Here is a 24209-nt window from a genome sequence, read left to right as displayed (position 1 = left end):
TTCTGTCAAGCCCACATTTTGCTAGTTTGTTTATTGGGGTGTCACAGGGCATTTTGTCAAATATTTTGCTAAGGGCTAGGTAAATTATGTCCATGGCATTTCCCCTGTCCATTTGGGTGGTTACCCAGTCAAAAAGTGAGATTAGGTTAGATTGACATGACTTACTCTTAAGAAATTCATGTTGGTTTCTCTTCATCATTGCATTTTCTTCAAGGTGCTTGCAGATTGATTTTTTGAATAATTTGTTCCAGCATTTTCCTAGGAATGGATGTTAGACTAACTGCTCTGTAGTTCTCCGAGTTATCCTTTTTCCCTTTCTTGTAGATGGGGACAACATCAATTCTTCTCCAGCCTGTACTTCCCCTGTTTTCCAAGATTTCTCAAAGATTATAGATGGTGGTTCAGAGAGTTCCTCTGCCAGTTCCATTATGACTCTAGGATAGGGATCACCTGACTAAAGAGCCTGAATGTGAACATACAAAAGTTTTGTATGTGTGTCCTCTTTATGTATTAATGGGAATTCTGCACTGAAAGCAAGCCATGCTCCTCTCTTTTCCTGCAGAAAGATGGAAATGGAATGGGCACTGGTGTTATCATAGTCAATAATGAAGTGACATAATAGCCCTTTGTTTCTGATACCCAAAGTATCCCTTTTCTATAGTGAAATGAAAGACATAGAGCTTATTCTTTTACCAGAAGAGAGACACTTTCAGAGGAGAGGTGGTGATCCTTTTTCAATATCAAGACCAAACATCAAACTGAGAAAGGTCTTAGAGGACACATTCCTTCTGCGAGCACGCCAAAGATATGGTGGTAGGGGGAGCAAGTATTATGATTATCTTATAAAACCTGCTCAGAAGTAAGGAGGCCTGAATTACGCAGAAGCACTTTCAAATATCAAGCCTCTGCCCATATATCCTCAGGCACAAAGCAAATCTCAATTTCATGTAGCAGCTCTCCTGCCTTTTCATGAGAGCTTATGCCAGAATATATTTGTTAGTCTTTAAGGTGCCACCAGACTTTTCACAGACTATTCAAGTTTTTTTGAGTTGATGTTTGTGCAAAAGATGGAGGCATATAAGTGGGACATATGAGAAGCAAGAATATGTTTTCAAATTTTGAATATTTTGTATGAATTATAAGAGTTGGTGAAAGCCTTCCAACTCACTTCCCATGGTCTGTATAAGATCAATATTCCAGCAGATTACAGGATGTTTCTCATCTCTAGTGTACATGTATGTAAATATGTGTACACAGTAATGCAATGCACAGATGGTCATTTTACATGTTAGGCTTATTCTGCACACAGAATAAGGCAGTAATGTTTTGTAACATTAAAATTATTTACTTCATTTTGTTATATTTATGTTCTCCCTTTCCTCCCCATTTTTACCCTCACAACAATCCTGTGAGGTAGAGTCTGGCCTGGATTATCCTGTGAAAAGTGAGATAAACTTGCTAGTTTTCCTGAGGCAACAAAATGGCATGAGCTGGCTTTGGATGTTATATGCATGCATGATCTTTGGCTGTGCATCTGAATGAGGCGGTGAGGCTCTCTGTGTTGCTTTCCTTTGTGTGTGCATGTATGTGTACACATAAAAAAAAAGTGCATAGCATGTGCTTTGGTGATAGGTTTTTTGTGCCTGCATGCAGTAAGAGGGGAAGCTTGTTTTTATACCCTCCTTTTCTGCCATGGAAGAGAGAGAAGTGTTTTGCTTCTAGAAAAGCATGGAAGAAAGCTTCCACTAAAATATATGGGGGCAGGGGGAATGTTTTACCATTATTATGGTACACTGATGACTCTGTGTGTGTGCACGTTGTGTGTGAGCAGAAGAGTAGGAGGCTCACCTGATACCTGAGGCCTGGTACAGCCTTGAACTGGCCCTGATTGCGTGGCTTTGAGAATATCACCCTTAGCAGTGGCAGCATCATGATTTTATGTGGTTGTGTGACATTCCCGCCCCTCCCAAAACAGTGTTCACTTGTGGTTTTTTGTGAAATGGGAGATGCTTCTCGGAAAAGGTGGTTCCAAAGGGACTGTTTTATAAGGGTGCGTGGCTTCCCCATCTCCTTCTTCACATGTGCCAGTCTTAAAGTTCCCATGCCTCAGTTCTTCCTTTCTGTGTTATGGGTTGCTAGTTGGGGATTCAAAGAGAGTTCCGCCTCCTGTGACCTCGTGGCTCCATCTCCTGTGACTGCTTGGATCCACCTCTGCTGATTTGCCAGTCAGAATGGCTACCAGTTTCCAGTGGTGTAGGATTATACAAGCCGAGCCTGGGAGTCACCTTCCATTAGATAAACCCCCAATCCAGGGCTGGTTTCAGCAGCCATGACCATTGGACCCCTGCAGGGGACCATCTCCAACTCATGGAAACACATGTCTGGAAATGCATGGTTCTATGACAATGATGTTACAGAGCCCAATAAAACTGGCTCAGATTTGATCTTTATTTATATAACTTATGTCATACTGTTCCACTATTTCTTCTGAACACAACAGGAACTCTGAAAGAATTCTGAAGGAATAGAATTTTTTTACTTGGCCATCAAAGCAATCAGAAGCAATATGCAAAATGAATAACTTATGGAATCAAGTTCCAGTCTGACAAAATACAGGCAAGTAACTTATATTGCAATGGCTATTTTTCAACAAATGGCATGCAGTTGAGGATCGTGACCGGATGCTTGGAACAGTTCCACTGCTAGTTAATTGTCCATTCAGTGCACAGGGAGGTTCACAAGTTTGGTATGGGAAGAGAAGCTCGGCAACACAGGCTTGGTAAAGAATTTTTCCCACAGAAGGATTCTGAGCATGACTATTGCATATAACATGAGAAAAGGTCTTATGCCTACTTTCAGGAATGTTAACTACTTCAATGTCTAAAATACAGAATGTGGAGCTGCCTTAAATGTGCTGGCATAATTATTTACTGACATGTCTTTAAAACAAAACTTTTAATTCATTTTGAAACTCTCCTAGGATATATATATTCCAAAACTTGTAAATAATTGAGTAAAATAAATATGAAGATAAATAAGAATGTGGTTGAGCTCTATTGGGCACGGGTTCAGAACCTCTTGAAGGCCCAGGGTCAGACTAACTTTTGGACAAGCTTCTGGGTCCCCTATTCCCATGGTAGATAGAGATGAAAACAAAAAGGATGAGCCCAAAATACAAAATCTAAATAAATGAAGCCCTGCATATTTCAGTGTGAATTTCTTACTGCCAGTAACTAAGCTTTCGGAGAGGCATTTCAGCCTTTTAGAATCGGGGTAAACTGTGCGAAAGCTGGGAAAGCATCAAACAATCTGGTTGGGAAAAGGTAACATGGCCATCTGGGCTGCTAGAGCCACATTACCCTGATTTTGAAAGAGATAAACTGTTTAATAGCACCTTGGTTATGGAACAGGTTGCCAGATAATTTTGTGTAGCACCAACTCTATGATCCTTTCAACACTAAAAGAAGATCTTTTTGTTCACCCAGTCTTTTTCAATAACATGTCTTCTTGCCTGTGCCTCTATGTTTAAAATCCATGTTTTAATTGGTTGCACTTGCATGACATAATGTGGGTTATTCATTGAACAACTTACACCGTGCCTAACAGCTGAGCAAGCTCCCTGTGGGTTCTCCCATGACTCCTTCCCCTCCATTCTTCCACAGCTATCCCAGATACCCACACAGCAGAATTCATCTTGTTTCCTCTCTCCTGCTCTGATCGCAACTCCTTTTGTGGTCATTGCAACATTTTCCCCATCCACTTTTCAGGACATCAGTTTTCACAAACTCCAAAGTGACAGTAAGTAATAGATTCTCCAAATTGCCCAAGTGATACACCAGACCAGCTGTCACTGGATTGTCACCTATTTTTTAAAAAATGTGCCAGAAACATGCATAATTTTTGCTTTAAAAATTGTCCATAATTCAGAGTTACACAAGGGCATAATTCTGACTGCCTAACTGCAAATCTTGTCTGGTGAGTAATCAGGTAAATACCTGCTGTCAATGCCATGATGGGTTTTCATGTTGTCTGGACCACACATGGTGTTTGTTTTAACCAATTGTTATTGTTATATTGTATTCTAATAGATTTGTCTTGTGAGCAGCCCAGAGGACTTATGGTGGAGCATGACTGTATACAAATAATACAAAATAATACAAAATAAAACAAATATACTCGCTGCCTATCTGAGTTCAGTTCAGGATGTTGATCCTAATTGTAAAACTTTAAACGCTTTGGGATTTACATACCTGAAAGAAGTCCTACATATCATCTATATTAGTTTGAGCATGCTTCAAGATCTTTGATTGAGACTATTCTCAGGGTAACTCCTTAGTGGAGGTACATTACATATCCTGTAAGGAGCTGCTCTTTTCTGCAGGGGCTCCCCGTATGTGGAATGTAGTCCCCAGAAGTTTTGATCAGTGAAAGCATTACAATATTTATGGTACCAGATTAAGATTTTCCAATTGTTCTGGAGTCCTAGTCTACATGGAATGTTATAGTCACTTGCTGCATTTGAACCTGCAATTGCTGTGAAATATATTTTTTATTGTATTTGTATTTTGCTTAAATGATAATAAGTTTATTTTGCAGAACCCTGGAATTAACTGGATGAAGGATGGTTCAAATATATTCTTAATACATAAATAAATGTGCATCTTTTTTTACTTGTTATACCCCACCTGGGCAATGTGGAATTTCTAGAGTTGCAGAAGCTGACACTGGGCACTCTTATTCCCTTGTGTGTCTGAAAAGAGCTCTGAGGACTAGGGGATAACCACCCCAAGTTTGCTCCCCAGGCTAGTTCTCAGCCTCATACCATCAGTTTCTTGGTTCAAATACTAGACATCCTGAAAACATGAGACAAAGAGCAGTTCACTGTTATTATAAATCAATGTATGATTAAATGTCTGCATATTCCAAACCACAGTCTTCCTAACATTCTTATTGTTCCAAGTCTGATGAGAATCCAGATGCCAAGGAAATGTTCCAAAGAGAGGGGGTGGGGATGAGAGTTGGTTCTGTTTATTGAAACCTGCAAGGAATAGAATATAATGCCTCAATATTTTCTTTAAGGACATTTTCCATCCCTATTTTTAATGTATCATATTTACTTTTTCCATTTTGTTCACAGTTACTAGTATGTCTATTTTTACAGTCCTGGATTTGGTGTAGGAGTTCTGTTTTCTTCTTTAGCCTCTACATAATCTGGTAATCCTCACCCAAGTTATCAGCAGAAGCCAAAATGTAACATGTAACTTTAACACTCTTTCTTTGCTCTTTTACTTGTGAGTTTATTAACTAAAAATTCTGATGGGTGTTTCTAGCAACACTGGAAAATGGAATCACATAAGCACCAACTGCTGACTTAGTCAATGAAAAATGAAATTTTTTATCTCCACAGGTGGGTTTGAGCCTGGTCTAGGTCAATAATGAGTTAGAAGCCACCACCATCTGACATCTGGGTGGTAATACACATGGAGTCTGTCACCAAAATGGTAGTGAGTGTGCTTTGAGTAATAAATACATTAAATATTGAAAGGCTCCTGGGATTCCTAAGTACCTGTCCATGATGCTCCATACTGTATCCATGCATTAATTCCCCTCGTCTCGTTCAACCAGTGGTGTATAGTTCTGCTGAATGTCTTGATTGGGTGTGACAGGATTATTCAACTCCTTTTGATGTACAGATGCAACAGAATTAGCCACCTTCTGAGAAAAGCCTGTGTGAGTCACTGCTGGTTGGGAAGTATATCCAGAACAATGAGTCACTCAGAAACAAAGGTGGTGGCAGCAGTTTAGCTCCAGGTTTTTGGGGATCACTTAGGCAAGATCCCCTTAGTGGAACATCCTCTTTGAGTGGCCTACTATTCTTCTTGCCACTGTCACATGCCATTGCCCATTTGTTTTTCTCAGTCTTGGCCCAATCTACATAATAGTCCAGAAAGAGAGTGCAAAGTGAATGCACGATGCATCTCCATCTCTTGCCATTGCTTGCATTCTTGGAAAAGGCAGCTCAAAAGGCCACAACAGAAAGGGAAAAGATCTGAACAATCATAGAAGTGGAAGGGTCCTTGGAGATCAGCTAGTCTAACTCCCTGCTCAATGCAGCATCCCTGACAGATGACTGACCTTGGTTCTAGTTTTGCCCTTGGTAGCAAAAGAAAACAAGTATTTTCTGACTTCTTTCTGATGACCTTTACATCATTTGAAGACTGCATTTGAAACAGAGACATCTGAAGATGTCCCTTTTAATTTTCATGAATAAAGATACCCACATATTGATTCTTGGCTGAGCCTGGTACAGTGATTTGTAAGAGTTCGGGGGATTAAGTGGCATTAAACAACGTGAGTGCCACTCCAAACTTCTCTAGAACCATTCAGTTGTTCTCTCAGGCTTCCAAGTCATGTTTGGAAGGGAGAAAGGAGTGTCCTCCCTATGTGAGGAAAAATACATATTTCTTTCCCCTTTAAATGCTATGCAGAAGTCTGGGAGAGGACGTCTGAGTCACTCATGCTTTCCCTCTTGCCATTTCTGGAGAATATCCAGGGCAATCCAGTAAACCTTGTTCCTGCATTTATGTTCTACTTAGATACATCTTTTCTCAGCCATCCATATTGAGAACTTCTTTGTTGGGATGGGAATGCTTAAACAAGTTAGAACTCATTCCTATATTGTGAAATCCATATTCTTGCATATGCTAACCTCGTAGTATAAGAACACACAATTGCTTTTTAAAGCTAAATATTATATCACAAGAACTGAAGTAAACAGCGCACATGGTAGCATTCCATTTCTCATAAGCCATAGAGCCTCCATGCTTTCTTAATTGTTCCATAATTTTCTGCAAATGGAGAAAGGAAACTGCATGAAGTTTGGATGGCATACACTAAATGACAGGAGGACTCCTTAGAAGAAATGGATGGAACTGAAGAATCCAGACTCAGGGTCCCCCACTTTAATACTGCTCATCTAAAATAGGCTATTTTGATTGAAAACAGATGGTGTACATTTTTTCAGCCTAGTACTTTTAACTATCTTAAAATTCTCTGCATTAATATGTGCTTATATCATACCTATCTATGCATGTATTGCCATACTATCTGTGTGTAAGTCCATAAATAGCTATGACACAAGCTTATATTCATTTACATATATCATATACAAATGTAATGGATAGACTGACAGATACTTAACTACAGCTGCACAAGTGAGATAGTTATCTATCTATAAACATATGTGCTATTTTTAACAGATATTTTAAGTTACCTTTTATCTTCAGCTTCCTAGAAAGAATGTTTACATTGCTGATGAATGATATGGCTGATGTGATTTCACTTTTCATCAAAATCTCAGATTAATTTAAAAGAGAAATTACATCACACATACAAAGTTCTAATCCTAGTTTTCCCAAAATATACTCTATTATCGTGTTATTCCACCCGCTTTCCCAAAAGTATTTTTCTTCTGCAACACCAGTTACTTGTGCCAAATATTCTACAGGCATTAGTGTACCTTTCTGCAGTTTTTTGTAAGTAATTAATATTTGCAGGTTTTTTGTAAACAACTAATACAGAACCTTTTGCAAGCAAATTTTCTGATTTTTAGCTCACACACCCTCACAATAAACCTGTGAGATGGGCTGTTCTATTTTTATACACCAAGGAATGGGGTTAGGAGATAGACTTGTCCAACAAACCTAACAAACTGCTCTATGTCTTCGAGCCCTGAATCTCTCCAGCCAACACTGGCTGTATCTAAGAAGATCTCATAGAATTCCACGGTATCTGTGATGACATGCTGCATGGGTCTTCACAAGGAGCGCTCAGAAACTGTGAACACAGGTTCACTAGACTAGACCATGTGGTCCCAATGCATGCATTTTTGTCATATTTCTTCTTTTGATTCTTTTCCAGGCTGGTTTTCAACCTCAGCATTTAACTGAGACGGCTCTGTATAAAATCTCCAGTAATTTTCTACATGCAGTTACTGGTTCCTAGGTTTGTACAAACATGAGCTATTAATCTGAGGTGAATAGCTTTACTTTGAGGATATTTAGACCACCTCTGAATCCAAGGGTGGCTTGGACCCAACAGTCCAAAGCAGTCTGAGGTGAAGTTGGTTGGTTCTGAGGTTTTGGACCTGACTTAGTAGGTGTTTTGAAAAAATCTTTCCAAACTTAGTCTGACATTTTTAACCTCCCACAGACTCTCTATAAAGGAAAATTCTGCAGTAGAGAGCAGAACCAATGGCTTTTCGTTTGCGACTGACACCTCTCACTTCCAATATGGCAATGACTTATCCAGGGCTCTCCTCTTACTACCAGAACAAACTCTCTTGCCTCTTCTTATCTATGTTTATTGTTTTCATCCCCTCTTTGGACCCTCAAAACACAAATATTCTTATTAATCCTCCAGTCCCTCAGCATTCTCTCTCATGGTCCTTATGTAGATCTCTCCCCACATTGCTATTCAGCTGGCCTCTTGTTCGATGACCAGCAGTGATTTAAGCTTTCATTCTACACTATGAAGGAGTCAGTCATAAATTCTGTCCCAAATCGGAAGAGATGGGTATACTGCAAGTAGTGTATCCAGAAGTCCCCAAATTTCCAATTTGTATTTTCCAAATGATTTTTAAAAGCAGCCTCATATACAATAATTGCAAGAATCCAAACAGGAGGTTATTGGTGCACAGGCAATCATGGTAAATCTATCTCCGTCAAGGTAGGATCATAGCTGGCATATCCTCCAAAGCTACTAACAGATGCTTTCAGCTATAGAGCTCATTTAAGTCTCTAATGAAAATGCCAGATCAATAAGCATTCTCAAACTGTGAACCTGATTGTAAGAGACTGCCGCGATGCACTGGGTCAAGTCATCTTCATGCTCTGGCTGTAGATTCCCAAGCAGCCAGGTCTGAGGATAAAGGTGAAAGGAAAGGCTGCCCGAGAGGTTAGCTAGCTCAGCTGAGACAGAGTGGAGTTGCATCAGCCACATCTGGGGCTCTTCCAAAACAGACTATTGCGTTCTGGGAGGCAGCAGGAGAAGGAGGTGGAAAGGAAATGGTTGTGGTCTACATTAGAAGGGAGAGGATCTCTCTGCAGTTCCCTCTCGCGGGTTCCCTGGCAAGAAGTCTGGAAGGACCCAGCAGGGAGAGATCAAACCTGGACCTAATATCTAGCCTGGAAGCATGGGGGAAGCCTCTCCCACAGGAACAGAAAAGCCTTGTTCCAAGGAAACCTGCCAGTAGAAGTACAAGTACTTGAAACCAAGACAGTTGGATATCTTGGCGATGCAAAGCTGGAAAAGGGGGAAGAGAGGCATGTCTTTACCCTGAACAAGAACCCGTAGGCGGCTGGGCCTCAGTGCAGTAACCAGAGGCAAAGACAAATAAAAGCTGTTTGAGTTTACCTGGAGAGTTGTGTGGATATGGGGGCTATGGAGGAGGGTGGGTTCAATGTACCCCTCCCTGAGGATGGGTTCACACTGGTGGAGAATGCAGGAATGAGCCCAAGAGGCATCACGCTTCCCCATCCAAACAATGGCTGTACCGGTTGGCCCATCAAGAGAAAGTGCAGGCACAAGACCAGCAGAAGCTTTTACAACTGGCTCTACAGTTGTCTCAGTTTATTGAACATTTGTTTTCAGTCCAACAGCAGAACCAGAATAGAGTTCTAAAGCAAGTACTGAAAGGGTTACAGTCACCTAGGGTGACAGTAGAGACTGGAAGAGTAATGGGTGAACAAGCTCAAGCTATGACCCCAGTGAGAATGTCCAGGGTGGGTCCAGATGACAATCCTTTTAAAGTCCTTTTTAAATATATTTGAATAGGTGGCTGTTGCAGCAGTTGGCCAGAATCTCATTGGGCAATTATTCTCACTCCCTGTTTAACTGGCCCTGCCCAGGCTGCAGTAGACAAGCTGACAATGGAAAATGCTGGGCAATAGCAGAAAGCAAAGGCTGCTATTACAGGCATCCTGAATGTCTGAGGAGACTTATAGGAGACTGATGGAAGCAATCTATGGCCCAACTACCCACTTGCAAGCTCTGGACCAACAGATACAGACTCACTGTCTTACTTGGCTAAAGCTGGCTGTCCAAATGGCAAAACAAGTGGCAGAGTTTGTAATGCTAGAACAGTTCATGAATGTCTTACTCCCAGCAGCCTGGAGTTGGGTAAGATGCCAGAAGCCTGGGGCCCTGGAAGCAGCAGTTCAGTTTATGGAGACCTTTGTTATAGCAGAAGAACCAGAAACCTCAGCTGCATGAGACTGAGAGTTAAAGAGAGAAGCAAGACCCAAAAAGGAACTCAGGGTGGCTACCTTGGACAAAGGCCCCAGTAGGAAAGGACCCCAAAGTTAGGGTTTGGGCCAGCACAATTTGAATCAACCAGAGTGACAGTCCAGTCTACAGGAGGTGGACCTCCATGGCCACTGGTCAAACTGGGTGGCGCAAGAGGACAGAACCTCATGATCAAACCTCTCATATGCTTCCAAAGTGGACAAGGACATATCAAGAGGGAGTGTCCTTTAATACAGTGTGATAATTTATGATGATCTTTGCATGGAGAATAAGTGTGTGGTCCTATGGGTTTTACTATCATGAGATGGAAGCCTCTGAACTTCCTGAAGCAGGCAGAGCAGGAGGAATGGCAGAGGCAAATTCCAGTTCCTCAGCGTGTCATCAGTATGTCTTTTCCCAGACAGGCTTTTTTGCCCATCTAATAATAGTGCTATTAGGGAGACAGAAGGAGGCTAGAAGTAGTTCAACATAGCTTGTGACCTGGCCTCTCCAGTCTTCTCCTCCTCCCCTGGAATGGACCCTTCCTCCCATTCTTGAGGTCACTTCTCTGACCTCAGAGGTCAGCAGGTGTGGCTCCCTTTGTGCTAGCTACAAGGTGGGGGGGGGCAGATCTCTGGAGCACTGTCTCCAACCTCAGAGACAGGAATCCCCACTATCCTATGGCACCTCAAACAATTTCTAGGAGCCATAGTATTGCTTCCTCTGTACTTCAAACAGAAAGTAAATCCCTTATGTCAGTAAAAATGAACAGTATGAGAAAGTATCAGGAGAGGATGAAGGTGAACAGAATTTTAAAACTGAGTAGGAACAATATTCTTTAGGACTTTCCAGGAAATATGAATAGAAGTGGAATTTGCTGTGTTGGAACTAGTATATTTGATTGTCTCTCAATATGTCCATTGAAATGAATCTTATTAAAGTCTGGAGCTTAAACAGAGCAGCAGTGTCTAATGCATAACATTTGCTAAATTTAGACCATCAACCATTTATTTGTTCGCACAAATATGCAAAGCTTGACTTTGTAAAATATATTTTTAAACCTATTCTTGTCTTCTGGGAATACACATTTAGCATCTAATTACCATTCCCCATGTTCAAAATGCATAAACCCTCTTTTGTACTATCATTTTATAAATTCTCTGCATAATTTGAAGGTTTAGTTTTATCGCTTCATAGAAATGTCATCTTTATAGCAAACAAAATTGAGAAGGCAGCTTTAAATTTCACAGCAACACAAAACTCCACTACATGTAGAATTAATCGTCCATGCCAACTTTTTCTCCCATCACTTATATTTGTTAACTCATTATTTTCTTGGGATTTTGGAAATAGGATGAAGCCTAAAGATGGGGGTGTTATTATCATCTAAAACATCTGGAATGAAATACTGTGTTTTATGGGCTTCACAAGTGTGGGTTTTATTCATACCTTTGTATACTTTGGCACAACTTGCTAGTACAATGGAAATCCATCACCTCATTTTATATTTAAGTTGCAGACCGTTTCTGTTACAAAGCCTGGATTACCCCCCACCCCACCCCCAGTAACTTTGGCTTGGAAAACTTGCTATTGAAAGAAAGATGAAAAGATAAAATGCTTCAGCAAGTATTTACAAGAAGTACTTTTAAAGGGAAAGTTATTAAAAAGCTATTTAGAAATTGTCCTGCTAAATTCACAGATTTTTTTGGGGGGAGGAGGGGAATCCAACAAAACAGTTTTACTTAGAATTCCCCTTTTTCCACACTACCTTCATCATCCTCTTTCTTTCTTTCTGCAAAACAGAGTACGTTAAGGAACAAGAGATGGAATAGCTGCACAATGCCTTTGCACTGGTAGGCTAAAAGCCTCTGTCTAGAAGCACTCCAAGCTCTTGGAAGGAAAAGTAGGTACTGGGGAAGGCAAACAGGTGAAAATATGTATAGCTAAGAGGAATGTGCTGCAGGTGCAAGGACAAAAGCTTCAGTGTATCTGTGTGAGTGCCAAACCAGGGTGGTAGGACTGTTGCCACTTATTTGGCCAAGCCTGCATTTTCAGTAGTGATTCTGCAGGCCAGTTTTCCCCAGTCTGGTAATTGCCCTCCTGAAGTGGCTGGGGATAATGGGAGATGTAGTCCAGCACCCAGCCTGGTGGCATTTTCTGGAAGGTCACTTTGCAAGTAAGAGAAAGCTTGGTCGTAGCCAATGCTTTATCTTCCTATTTCCAATGTCTGAAATTAGAGATGCAATCCTTTGCATGATTAGAAACAAATTTGAACAACTCACTGCATTCCCTACCCAGCATGAACGGCTGGGGAATGCTGGAATTTATAGGGCTTTTTTCCCTTCTAAACATGCATAGAATTGTTTGCATATGGATTCCATCGTAGCCCGCTTTTCAGTTTACTCATTTAAAAAAGCCTTTCAGATCCTGTGACATTACACTGCTACACTTTTGAAATAACGGGCGTTCTTTCCAGCTCCCTGAGGAGCCTGCCTCCCCCCCCCCCCCCCAAAATAAGACTTTCCATTAAAATCAATCAAACAAAAAAGAAACTGTTAGAAACTCTGGGAAAGGGAGCCCAAAGAGGGCGCTTTTAAGGGGTGGGATAGAGCGAAACCCGGCAAAAGAGAGTTAATAGCCCCTACCGCGCCCTAACGGGTGCGCGTGAGAATGGAAGATGTTTGCGTGTCCGGGCGGGAAGGCAGCCCTCGCTGCCGGCGGAGCGGCGGAGCGCGGTGCTGGCGGCGAGGGGCGCTCCGCACTCTGCGCAGCAACCTGGTCCTGCAGTAGCCCACAGGGCGTTTCCGTGGCGCTGTCCCCTCCCCTCAGTCCGCCTGTATCCCTGCATTCCGTGCTGCAGGAGCCGCCGCTGCCGCTGCCAAAGCATCTCTGCCCGTCCGTGCTTTTCCACGGCGAGCTCCGCTCCACTCCCCTCCCTCCCTCGCTCCCTCCCTCCCAACCTCTTCCAGCCGCTGCTGCCTCGCTGCAGCTTTGCTCGCTCACTGGCTGGGGAGGGAGGGGGGAAAAGAGGCCGCCATGTTGGGTCCTAAGACTTCAGTAGCAGCAGGAGCTTGTGCGTGAGGCGTAAAGGAGAGGAGTGGGCGAGAAGGAGGTCGGCGGCAAGAGGAAAAGGAAAAGGAAACCGGAGGAGGGAGCACAAGCGAGCACCGCCGCCGGCCTGCTTTTGCCGCACGAAGAAGATGCCCTGAGCGCGGCGGACTGAGGCAGGGGCAGCATCTCTTCATCCCCTGCACTGGGAAATAGCAGCGCCGCCCCCAGCATCTTCTGAAGGAAGGAAGGAAGGAAGGGAGGGGGGGGGGGGGGCAGAGAAGCTGCGATATCCTGACACCCTTAGTCATCCTGTCCCCCAAGACAAACAAGGAGCAAGAGGACACGCACCGACATGAGAAGGATTTGCTAGGATTAGTACCAGCCCAGCTTCCTCAGAGCCGGGTGAATTCAAGGGAGGGCGAATATTATTTTGCCCTCCACGCCCTCCCCTCCAATATCTCGTGGAGGGAGTTAAGGAAATGAAGGCTAAACGTTTTATTTTTGGATAGCTGAAGAGGCTTGAGAAGACTTGGCAACGGAAGGGAGGAAGACCTATCCTGCCACAGAGGAAAGGCTCTGTTTCTGGGGTCTTTTCCCCACCTTCTCTTCTCCCCACCCCCACTCTCTGAAGGATTGCCACTGATGCATTTTCCAAGGGGTGGTGGAAGTGGAGGTGGTGGAGGAGGCGGCGGCGGAGGAGAAGGTGGCGGAGGAGGCGGATATGCTCCAGCACTAGACCTCCCAAATCCTATGCATTTTATTTTTGGCCCTCCTCTCTTCAAATATCTTTCTGCGGCTCTTTCCATGAAAGTCGATTGCTGATGCAAATTGAATGGGGATTTTACACTTTAATGATGCAGTAGGATTCATTTCGGGATTATGTTGCATGATCTGAATTTTGAATGAAGGAGGAGACCTTTAAAATCTATCTATATCTATCTATATATACATATATGGAAGAAGAGTGCAGTCAGTCTTGGGTTGAAAATTTTAATTATTATTATTTAAATGTATAAAGTATATATTTTCTTTTAAAGGTATTAAAAGAGATTTTAGGGTAATTATTTTTCTTTAATATTCTGTATATATTGTATATGTGTGTGAAAAAACCTGACCAAGATACAGTTCCCAGAATTGGAATTCTGGGATGGATTGTATGTTCAGCACCATCCCTGAAGCACTGACTTTTCAAAATACTTTTTAGAAACTGTAATACATTCTAATGTTTTAGGTTTTTTCAAAAAAAACAACAACTAATAATAAAGAGAGAAGACTCCCTAAAACTGAAGCAGCCATGTCTGGAGAAGTGCGCTTGAGACAGTTGGAACAGTTTATTTTGGATGGGCCAACACAGACAAATGGGCAATGCTTTAGTGTGGAAACCTTGCTGGATATACTCATCTGCCTTTATGATGAATGTAATAATTCACCTCTGAGGAGAGAGAAAAATATTCTGGAGTATCTAGAATGGGGTAAGTTTGACCATGTATAGATCCCAAGTACCCATTGCCCTGCACTTTTCCAGTTTTGGTATAATTTAGAGATTGACTGGTATGTGTTTCTTACTGTATTGTTGCTGAGGTATCCTACATCTATATTTTGTAATTCTTACATTGATGAATTACCATTGCTTTATATTGGGAATACTAGATGCAAGTTTTCTAAGCTCTTGGTGCTTTTAATGTTTGTAGGCTTTTTAGGGCTCAGCATTTGAATTTTGCAGAAAGTGACAGTAGCAGACCATTTGATTTTGTGTGTGTGTGCACCCGCATGTGCAAAGATAAAAAAATAGTGAAATCTTGTGTCATGTACCTGAGAAGTTTGGAATAAAAATAGGGAAAGTTAGAGGTAGAGATGGTTGAGTATACCCTAAACTATTGTTGGACCTGTCTAAAATAATGAAAAGTCAAGTTAGGAGGCAAGCAAATAATGCCTTTTCTCACTAAGTACAACCCTGAAATTTAGTAGGATTGTATAAATGAAAGTTAAGTGATAATAGGTGACTGAACAATGTTGGCATCATGTCAAGGCTGGTTATTTATTTCCTTCTAAATATACAGTAGTTGGAATACAGGAGATGAAGTCACATGAGAACAGTTATTGTATGACCTTCAAGTGTCAAAGTCATAGTGTAGATAAACATGTACTTTTTAAAAGTATGACAAAAATAGCATAAGAGAACTACAGAATTTTATGGAAAAAATTAAAACTGGTCATACTGAATGGCAACCTGGATTTTTAAAATGAAATGAGTAAAAGAACTGTTGTGACTGTACTGTGCAATTAGAACAAACCTAGCAGATTGTACTTTTTTACACAATTTTGCAGAAAAAATACCTAAGGCACTCAAGTCATTAATGGTACAATCATAAGCAGATTTACTGTGTAGGTCCTACTGAGTTTTATATGTCTTACTGGAATAGAGATGCATAAGATGATACTGTCATCCTATGCATCCCTCTTCAGAAGTAAGTTGCACTGAATTTAGTTTGGCTTACTACTAGGTAAATGAATATACAATTTTATATTAAATATTTCTTCTAACACTTAACCATCTCTGCAAAGGTTTTTCCACTCTTCAGAATAGTTATAACCTAATATTGGATCATATGCCTGAGCAGATGCATTTGAAAGAAAAGCAAATTGCAGTTGATAAACAGAATTAGCTACTCTGATATATTTCTTTCTAATGATAGCACTGGCATATGTTTACATACTTTACAACAACTAGTATATCCATACAAGGTTGAATGAACAGATTAATAAAGTAGGGTATGTATATCAGTTTGAGCAGCATGATAAGGACCTGTGCCATTGCATGTTCAGCTTCTGCCTTCTCATAGGTATTTCTTTGACAAGTGTTGTTTCAAAATACTGGCAGCAATGCGCGATTTTAAATTAATGCACACATCAGGGACTTATACAGGATAGGGCTGAGAGAGGAAAACAAATCTGACTTGAAAAGTTTAATATACTTTTCTGCATGTATTTCTATTTTTTAAGTTTACTTAATTCACCAGTGGAGGTTCCCCCCTCCCCACTCGAGAAGGGAAATATTTCTTTCTGTTCAACAGCAAACTTTTTTAAAACATACACAGGCACAGAGCAGACAAGTAGATTAGAAAAGGGGGCTTTGAAGGTAAATGATAGGAGAGTGCACTTCCTGTAGGTCCTATGGGAAGTAGGAAATGTAATGTCAGGAATAAGGGCCACAGCCTTAGTTAGGTGAGTAGTTTTATTTCTTTGGGAATGTGCATGCAGAGCTTCTGCATGGAATCACTCTGACAGCATCTGTGTTTTCAGCTTTAGCCTAAAGTTATAATTAGTTGATGAGTATGAATAGTGCTTTCAAGAGTTGGAATAGTGCATCAATATATGTAATATTTGGCCTGATTCAGTATTTGGTTTTGAAATAGTTAACATAGGCATGGTGTGAATTTTGTTCATCCTTTTTGTAAATCAGTATGTTATCTTATATTTATTAAAGTTTTATTGGTCTTCAGCTGAAAAGGGTCTTAAAGCATCTTAAATAAGATCAATAGTGAACAAGGTGGTCTCTGCCCAGAGGCTTACCATCTGAAAAACACAACACAAAAGGAAAGGGGATGGGAAAGGTGGATGTAAGGACAAATTAAGCCATCAGTCCTGAAAACTATGAAGTTATGATGACCAGTAATGAATGGAAACAGTTCAGGGAGAGGAGGAGCCTAATTAAGATGGTGTCTTGGAAGAGCAGATGAAAGTAGCTCTGCTTTCCATTTTCCTCTGCTGTGGACTGATGGAATGGCTGCTAATGTCATGTGAGGGGGAGAAAGAGCCGAATGGAGCTAGTCCCTGAACAGAATTGATGGAGTAGTCCTTGAGTCCTGAAGCTTCCTTTGCTGCAGGCTCTTTGCTTGTCATAGTTTCTTCAACCTCTGGAAATGGTATCATATATTTGTATAGTCTTTGGTAATGTTCAAGTGAAGAATGGTATATCAAAAGATAACATTTTAAATTAATGGAACATTTAAAATTTCTTTCACTCTTGCATTGTAATGTTCCCTTTATGTTTGTTATTTTTGGGTGTTCTACTGTATACAAAGTCAAGTTGTTGTTAGGAGTCCTCTTATAAAAATTCTCTACTACTTGACCTTGCATTAAAATGCATGCCAGAATGAATGTTTATGGCAAAGTTGTAAGCTCTTAGGAAAAGGGATTTTGGAATTATTTACAATGAAATAATGCAGGAATGGTAAGGACACATTTGCGTACTTGTTGTTAAAGTTGTGAATGTTGTTGTAATTTTTCTTTTGTCTTTAGAAGTTCATTTTAAAATATCTTTAGCAATGTAAGTTTCATATACTGTTCTGGTAGAATTCATCCTGCAGTTTTAATGAGTACAATTATGTAGTTAAAGATGATATTCAGTGCTTCTAACCAAAGTACGGCAAAAGATGGGGCGAGAAAAGGCAGAAGTGATGGGCTTTCCTTGGATTAACATAGATTTAACTTAATAATGAAGATAAATTATTTAAACATGTATTTGTTATGGAAGGTATCACATAGAAAACGGTTTTATTTTTAATTCTCTGGATGTGAAGAGACTCCATTATGATGATTTGTTGTTTTGTAATCCATGATAGCCAATTCTTACAAATCCTCAAAATAGTGAACAATGTGTGCCAGTGTTTTTATTTGTATGGATTCCATGTATATATGACCAGTTTCATTCTGCTCTGGTAGTTGTACTTAAGTGACAGAATAAGGGGATCCTTTCTGTGTAACAACTGGAGCCTGCCAGCTGGAAAGATTTGAGAATGCAAAGCATGTTGTCCTCCTTTTGTATAACAGCATCCGTTGTCGCTAGTAGTGGTGACCCTGGAGGAGGTAATGTAGGACAGGATGCAGAGGATTAGAAGAAATACCAAAGCAGAGAAAGAATGTTAGAAGTGTGTTAATTTTAAAGCAATACAAAAAGTGTTTTTAAAAGAATGGAATTTATTGATAGTATTTTAAGATTGGAGTGAAAGCTGTGCTTAGGAAGCCTTTAAGGTTGCAGTTGAATTCTACTTTAATTTGTTAATAATCATATCACATACGAAAGAGAGTTTGCATTTTTGAAAATATTCATAATACATAGTGTTTATATATGCTGTAATATATTCAAGCCTCACATAAAGCATGACTTATTCAGCTTTTTTATCTTAAACAGGGATGGACATAGTCTGTGTCATGTCCCCCCCCCCCCCCCGCCCACACATGGCCTTTTAAATGGCCCTCACTGGTGGCTGAATTTGACATGTCTGCCAAGTAATCCAGTTTACCACCAGATTTCAATGGTGCAATAGGCTGAAAAAGGCTTATTTAGTTTTAAAGCAAGGTGTTTTGTTTAAAAGCTAAGTGGCTATTTATGGCAGCTGTGTCACCAAAATTTAACAGCAAACCACCAGGCTTGCTTGCTTGCTTGCTTGTTGCCACAGGTATTCCTCTAAAATTTAGCAGCATCAGTGTGAAATTTGTATCATTGTTGCAGCAAGAGTACTGAACCTGTTGTGAAATTGCACCCTGGAATCCCAGTTAGATGCCCACTCTTCTTAGATGAATCACAGGGCAATCCTATGGTCCCTGAACCATGACAGGGGAAGGAGGGGATCCGAGCAAAGATTCTCTATCCCTACCCCTTCCAACTACCTTAGAAAGTTTTGTCATGGAAGGAGGCTGTACGGTGGGAGTGGAAGGTAGAGGAAAGTCCATGGATCCACAGACTTCTCCAAGTAAGCTGGGTAGACAGGCTCAGAAGTCAGTCTATTTAAATATTTCTAAAAGATGAAATGGGGGGAAATACCCATAAAATCACACTGTAAATGAGATAAAGAAATATCAAAACATGGAATATGTACTGTAACCCATAGGTGAAATCCTAGTTAAAGCACAACTGGTACAGAAGAACCAATGAGAATTAGGTATGCACATGAATGACTACCATGGAAACTAATATTTATGTTGAGTTTTATACCACAGGAGGAAAGGGAATAGCACTATATTGATTCTAAACATTCAAACATGTTTATTTTGTTTGTAATACACTGACTCACCTGAGTGTGCTATCCTTTTCAGGCTGCTAGTTTGCATCAGGTTTTTCTAGAGATTCACCATTTACATTTAGTTATCAGCTATTGTATGTTTTGTGTGTATGTATAGTACAGTACGTCTGTACTATGTACCTGGCAGTGTTCAGAAATAGAATTTGGCAATTATAATTTAGTTGAACTTTTTTAAAAAGAAGGCACAGCATAGCTTAGACTTTAGTTGGAGCAGAGCTGGTAACAAATTGAAGACCTTTTCAAAGTACACATAAGTTTAAATAGAATATTTTGGTGGAAACCTAAAGGGATTGTAAACAACCTATATTGCAAAAGAGTACACATATATTCTTTTCAGTATTGGAGCTGGAGGATGAGATACAGCAAAATCTATATGCTTAAGTATATTAATTTTGTCTCTGATCTCCCTGAGGCTCACTCATGGTCATTTCATCTAATTGCACACATTTTTAAAAAATAACCTGCCAGTTGCTTATTCAAATAAATTAATAAAGATTTTTCTCTGTCATACACAAGGCAATCAATATTTAATATAGCATGTAATTGATGGGAAGAGAACATGGGAGTATCCCTTATATGAGCTTTAGCTTGTCAGTTTGAAGTTACCATTTTCAGAGAGACTAACTACAAACCGAGCAAACCTGCAATTAGGAGTACTAGTATATTAACTTCTTGACATGTTTTTTCCAGTATTATTTGACCTAGTGTGCAACATTCTCCAGATGTGTTTCTAATCTGTCTTTGTATGGTTTGCAGAGTGCTGACTAACTTCAGTACAACTGGTGTAGAAAGGATGTGATACATTTAGGATTGTTTGCTAATTTAGAAATATTTGTTTCTAGAAAACACATAAATTGTTCCGAGTTGAAATGTTTGTCTTTCATGGCTGCAATCCTGCGCATCTATACTTGGGAGTAAGCCTCACTGAACTTAATTGAACTTACTCCATAGTAAATACACAGAAGATTGTGATGTAAACACTGGTGCATGTGCATGCACCCCCCTGCATTCAACCTATTGTTTTGAAAGAAGGTTGACCACTGTTGAAATATTGAAAAATTTCATTGTAAGCTTTAGCTTTGTATAGACTGAGACTAAATGTGAATGTTAGATTTGGTCACTTGGATACAATGACATTCCTTGTTTCTCCTGTGACATGTGTTGAATCAGAAAAGCCTTGAACTTCAGCATCAGATAACCTCACACTAGCTTGAAGCTACTGCAGCATGACCTCCTGATGGCTGTGAACCATTTAAATGACTGGGAGAAACTAGGAAGGGAGAGAAAAGAAGTATGGGGATCAAGCCAGGAAAAAACAAACAGGAGACAGAAACCAAGGAGATAGAGAACAGCAGAGAGTGTGGTCCTCAGAAACAGGTTGAACAGGTAAGGCTCTGCAGTCTATCTAGAAGGCTAAACTTTTTCATTAACGTATCAGAGGGAAAAGTAAAATTTTGTAATAGACATAGTGAGAGGGACCAATGAAGTAGAGAGCTTCTTAATAGCAAGAATTATTTTAGGGCAGGGATTTCAGTTCCAAGGATCTGCCCTTGGCAGAAGTGGCATCCAGGATAGGGAAGACTGAGAGATAGCAGTCCTTTTTGTATTAGCCTGAAAAACTAAATAGGAAGTTGACAGCAAAGGAGTTCTGTTTAACCTTCTAGAGAATTGCTCTAAGAGTGTGAGAACTTCCAGAACATCTAGGCCACCAAAGGGGTCCCTTACTATGAAGTTATCTGCGAGACCTGACACTATATTTAGAATATCTAGTGCTGTAACTAGGGTTTACAGATAAAATACACATTACCAGCTTTCCTGTTTAAGGAACCTTTCAATCTTCAAGCTGGGTTTGATATGCCCTTTGCAGGAGCCCCATGACAGGGACTAAGCCTCAGTTACACTAACTATGGTTTTAAAAATGTGCTTGAGCTAGCCACTTCATTTTTGAAGGAAAAGTAAGGGCCTCTAATCCAGATTGGGTTTCTCTACCTAAAATTTCCCTTAGGAACTATTCTCCCCTAGAATTGCTGCTTACTCCAAATGGCACCTTTTAGGAGCAAATAGCAACCCATGGGGAAAAGGGTATTTTGCTGTAAAACCAACATAGAGCCCCATGAATTTTTTCCTCCTTCAAAATAAAGTGGTCATATTAAGCATATTTTTAAAGGGTATGCTAAATATAAGGTGTAGTTTGGCTTTGGTTGTGTGAATATAGGGTATGTTGTTTTTAAATTCAGAGGACCACAGACAGCCATTTTGATGAATGAATGGGGGAAAAGGCACAAATGTTTTTAGTCTTCATCTACAAGAATTTTAGGAATTCCTTTTATTCCATAATGAGATCTTCCATATGCTTTTGCTCAGAAGTAATAAAATAAGTTGAATTATCTGAATAATTTTTCAAGCTACATCAGAAGACTCATAACACAAGTACAAATTAATTGTGTCCCAACCATTTCTGAGGCTTAAGTATGAATCCACTATTTTGTCTGAAAGATCCATAAGCTAGCAATTAAATGTATTTGTTTTGGATTTAAAGAAGTGTTTACTAATAAACTATGATGTTTACATAATATAGCTTTCCTTGATAACCATGAAAGTAAAACATATTTGTAGAACTCTAAGGTAGAAGAAAGCTAGAAACGTCTAGCATTCATTATCTCAAAACAACCAAAACTCTGAATTTCATCCAGGGTTTTGTCAGTTTGTTCTGCAACCTGCAGCTACGCCGTAAAAGCATGTAATGGCACAGTTTTCACAGACAGGCATGTGTATGCACACACAAACAGAAAAACTCAGAAAAATGAGAAAGCTAAGAATGGGAAAGAAACTTGCCAGTAAAAGAAACAGAAGAATTATGGTAGGAGGAGCTTTCTGTGAGGAGAGATATTGCTTAACATGGTTAGTTTTAATAGCCTGCTTGCACCACACAGTGCTTGCACATGTTCACATGCATTGTTGGAAGTAGATTTGCATTAGTATTTATTTATTTAAAGCTTTTCTGCCCTGTCCACCACTGATGTCTTGGGATGGCTTACAATAAAAGAACAAATAAAATAAACCAAAATAAGTGCAGCATCTGGCAACTCAAGATAATAAAACCCTGGTTAAAGCCAACTAGACATTCAAATAATGGGAGAATGAAAAGGGTTTTGCCTGACGCTGGAAACAATGAAGCGTATCAGGCAAACCTCTCTGGGGAGCGTATTCCATAGTCGGGGTGCCACTGCAGAGAAGGCCCTCCACTGGGTAATCTCCCTCCTAATCTCCTTCAAGGAGGGCTCCCGGAGCAGGACCTTCGCCTCTGATCTCAAGGGGCAGGAGGGCACATAGGGAAGAAGGTGCTCCTTCAAGTATCCTGGACCCAAGCTGTTTACGGTCACCAGCACCTTAAATTGGGTCCAGACTTCACCTGGCAGCCAGTGTAACTGACAGAGGACCAGCATTAAATGTGAGTTTCCTGCTAGTCCCGTTAACATCCTAGCAGCTCTATTCTGAACCAACTGAAGTATCCGGACCATCTTCAAGGGCAGCCCCACGCAGAGGGCATTGCAGTAATCCAATCGGGAAGTTTCCAGAGCATGAGTAACTTAAGTATCAGAGCATTATAGACGTTTAAGGGGTTGTTCTTTGATACAGTTTGCAGAGCAGTGGCTGCATAGGCCAACAAATGTGTTACAGCATAAGCATTTGTAGAATCGAGGCCATGAAAGCTTATGCTCTAATAAATGTGTTTGTCTTTTAGTGTTATGAGATGCTTTGTTGTACTTTGATGTATGCTGTGATCCAGTGAAAGAGACCTGCAATTAAGGACAAGCTTTCATCTGCCTAGCACCCATAGTTGTGGGTGCAAAAGTGTACTGGAGCAGAGAATGCTACCACCTTGTGTGCCTAGCATTACTTGCATTGTTTAATAGATTACTAGTTCTGTCCACCCTGACAGTGCCACTCACTTATTGAAGCAGTGCCAGCATCAGCTTAGCTGACCTCTTCATCTCTTAGACAGAGAGAAGTGTTTCTGGAAGTAGATCATGCATGTTTATTAGAGTTTTGTCCTCAGTCGTCTTCAGTTGCTCAGCATTCTTCAGTCCTATGTTTGAAAAATTAGTTTCATTTTATTTAGATGTTCATTTATTATAATAATTATTATTGACATGATTTTTCTGTGCCATGCTGCAAATTGTAGGACTTTTTTCTGACTAAACACATAGAATTGTACCCTTGGGAACATTGCTGCATTAAACTTAGTTTTATCTCCCAGTGCAGGGACACAAACTCAGAATGATCCAGTGCAGATTTATTTAAAATGTAACTATGAGCTCACTGCTAAGTATGTTTAGATGGAAAAGGTCTAACAACTCTCAGCACCTCCCAGGCAGCATAGCTAGCTAGAGAAATTCTGGGAGTTGTTAAGACATTTACCTGTCTAAATATACATAGGAATACTCCTTAATGTGTTTTAACTGCTCTCCTACACTCATAGTAAAAAAGATGCAAAGGAACTCATGAGTGGACTTCAGAAATACTGTCAGATTATATTAATATCCTGGCTAGAACGTTGTTATGTGCCATCAGGTCATCTTTGACTTATGGAGAACCTGACCTGTCCTTCAAAGGCCTGATCAGCTCTTGTAAATTTGAGGCTGTGGCTTCCTTTATGGAGTTAATCAATCTCAGAGAGAATTATGCTAATAGGTGGTTTTTGTACTGAATAAATAAATATTTAGTCACCTTCTCCTTTTGCCTTAAACTTTGTCCAGTATGATTGTCTTCTCTAGAGACCTGGCT

At 40.3% G+C, this 24209-nt stretch overlaps 1 protein-coding gene across 1 annotated transcript in view; it reads left to right on the top strand.

The window, feature by feature from the left end:
• Positions 1 to 13307: 13307 nt before the first annotated feature.
• Positions 13308 to 24209, top strand: part of CDC42BPA (CDC42 binding protein kinase alpha) — a 190801-nt gene continuing 179899 nt past the window's right edge. Inside the window, exon 1 of the mRNA XM_044450310.1 lies at positions 13308 to 14807. Within this exon, the coding sequence (XP_044306245.1) occupies positions 14630 to 14807 (178 nt within the window). The 5' untranslated portion in view covers positions 13308 to 14629. The remainder of the gene's footprint in view (positions 14808 to 24209) is intronic.

This window comes from Varanus komodoensis, unplaced genomic scaffold, assembly GCF_004798865.1.
Source record: "Varanus komodoensis strain SLA01 unplaced genomic scaffold, ASM479886v1 scaffold1, whole genome shotgun sequence".
Taxonomy (NCBI): Eukaryota; Metazoa; Chordata; class Lepidosauria; order Squamata; family Varanidae; genus Varanus; species Varanus komodoensis.
The sequence above is the reverse complement of the archived record's forward strand: the minus strand, read 5'-3'. Positions and strand labels throughout refer to the sequence as shown.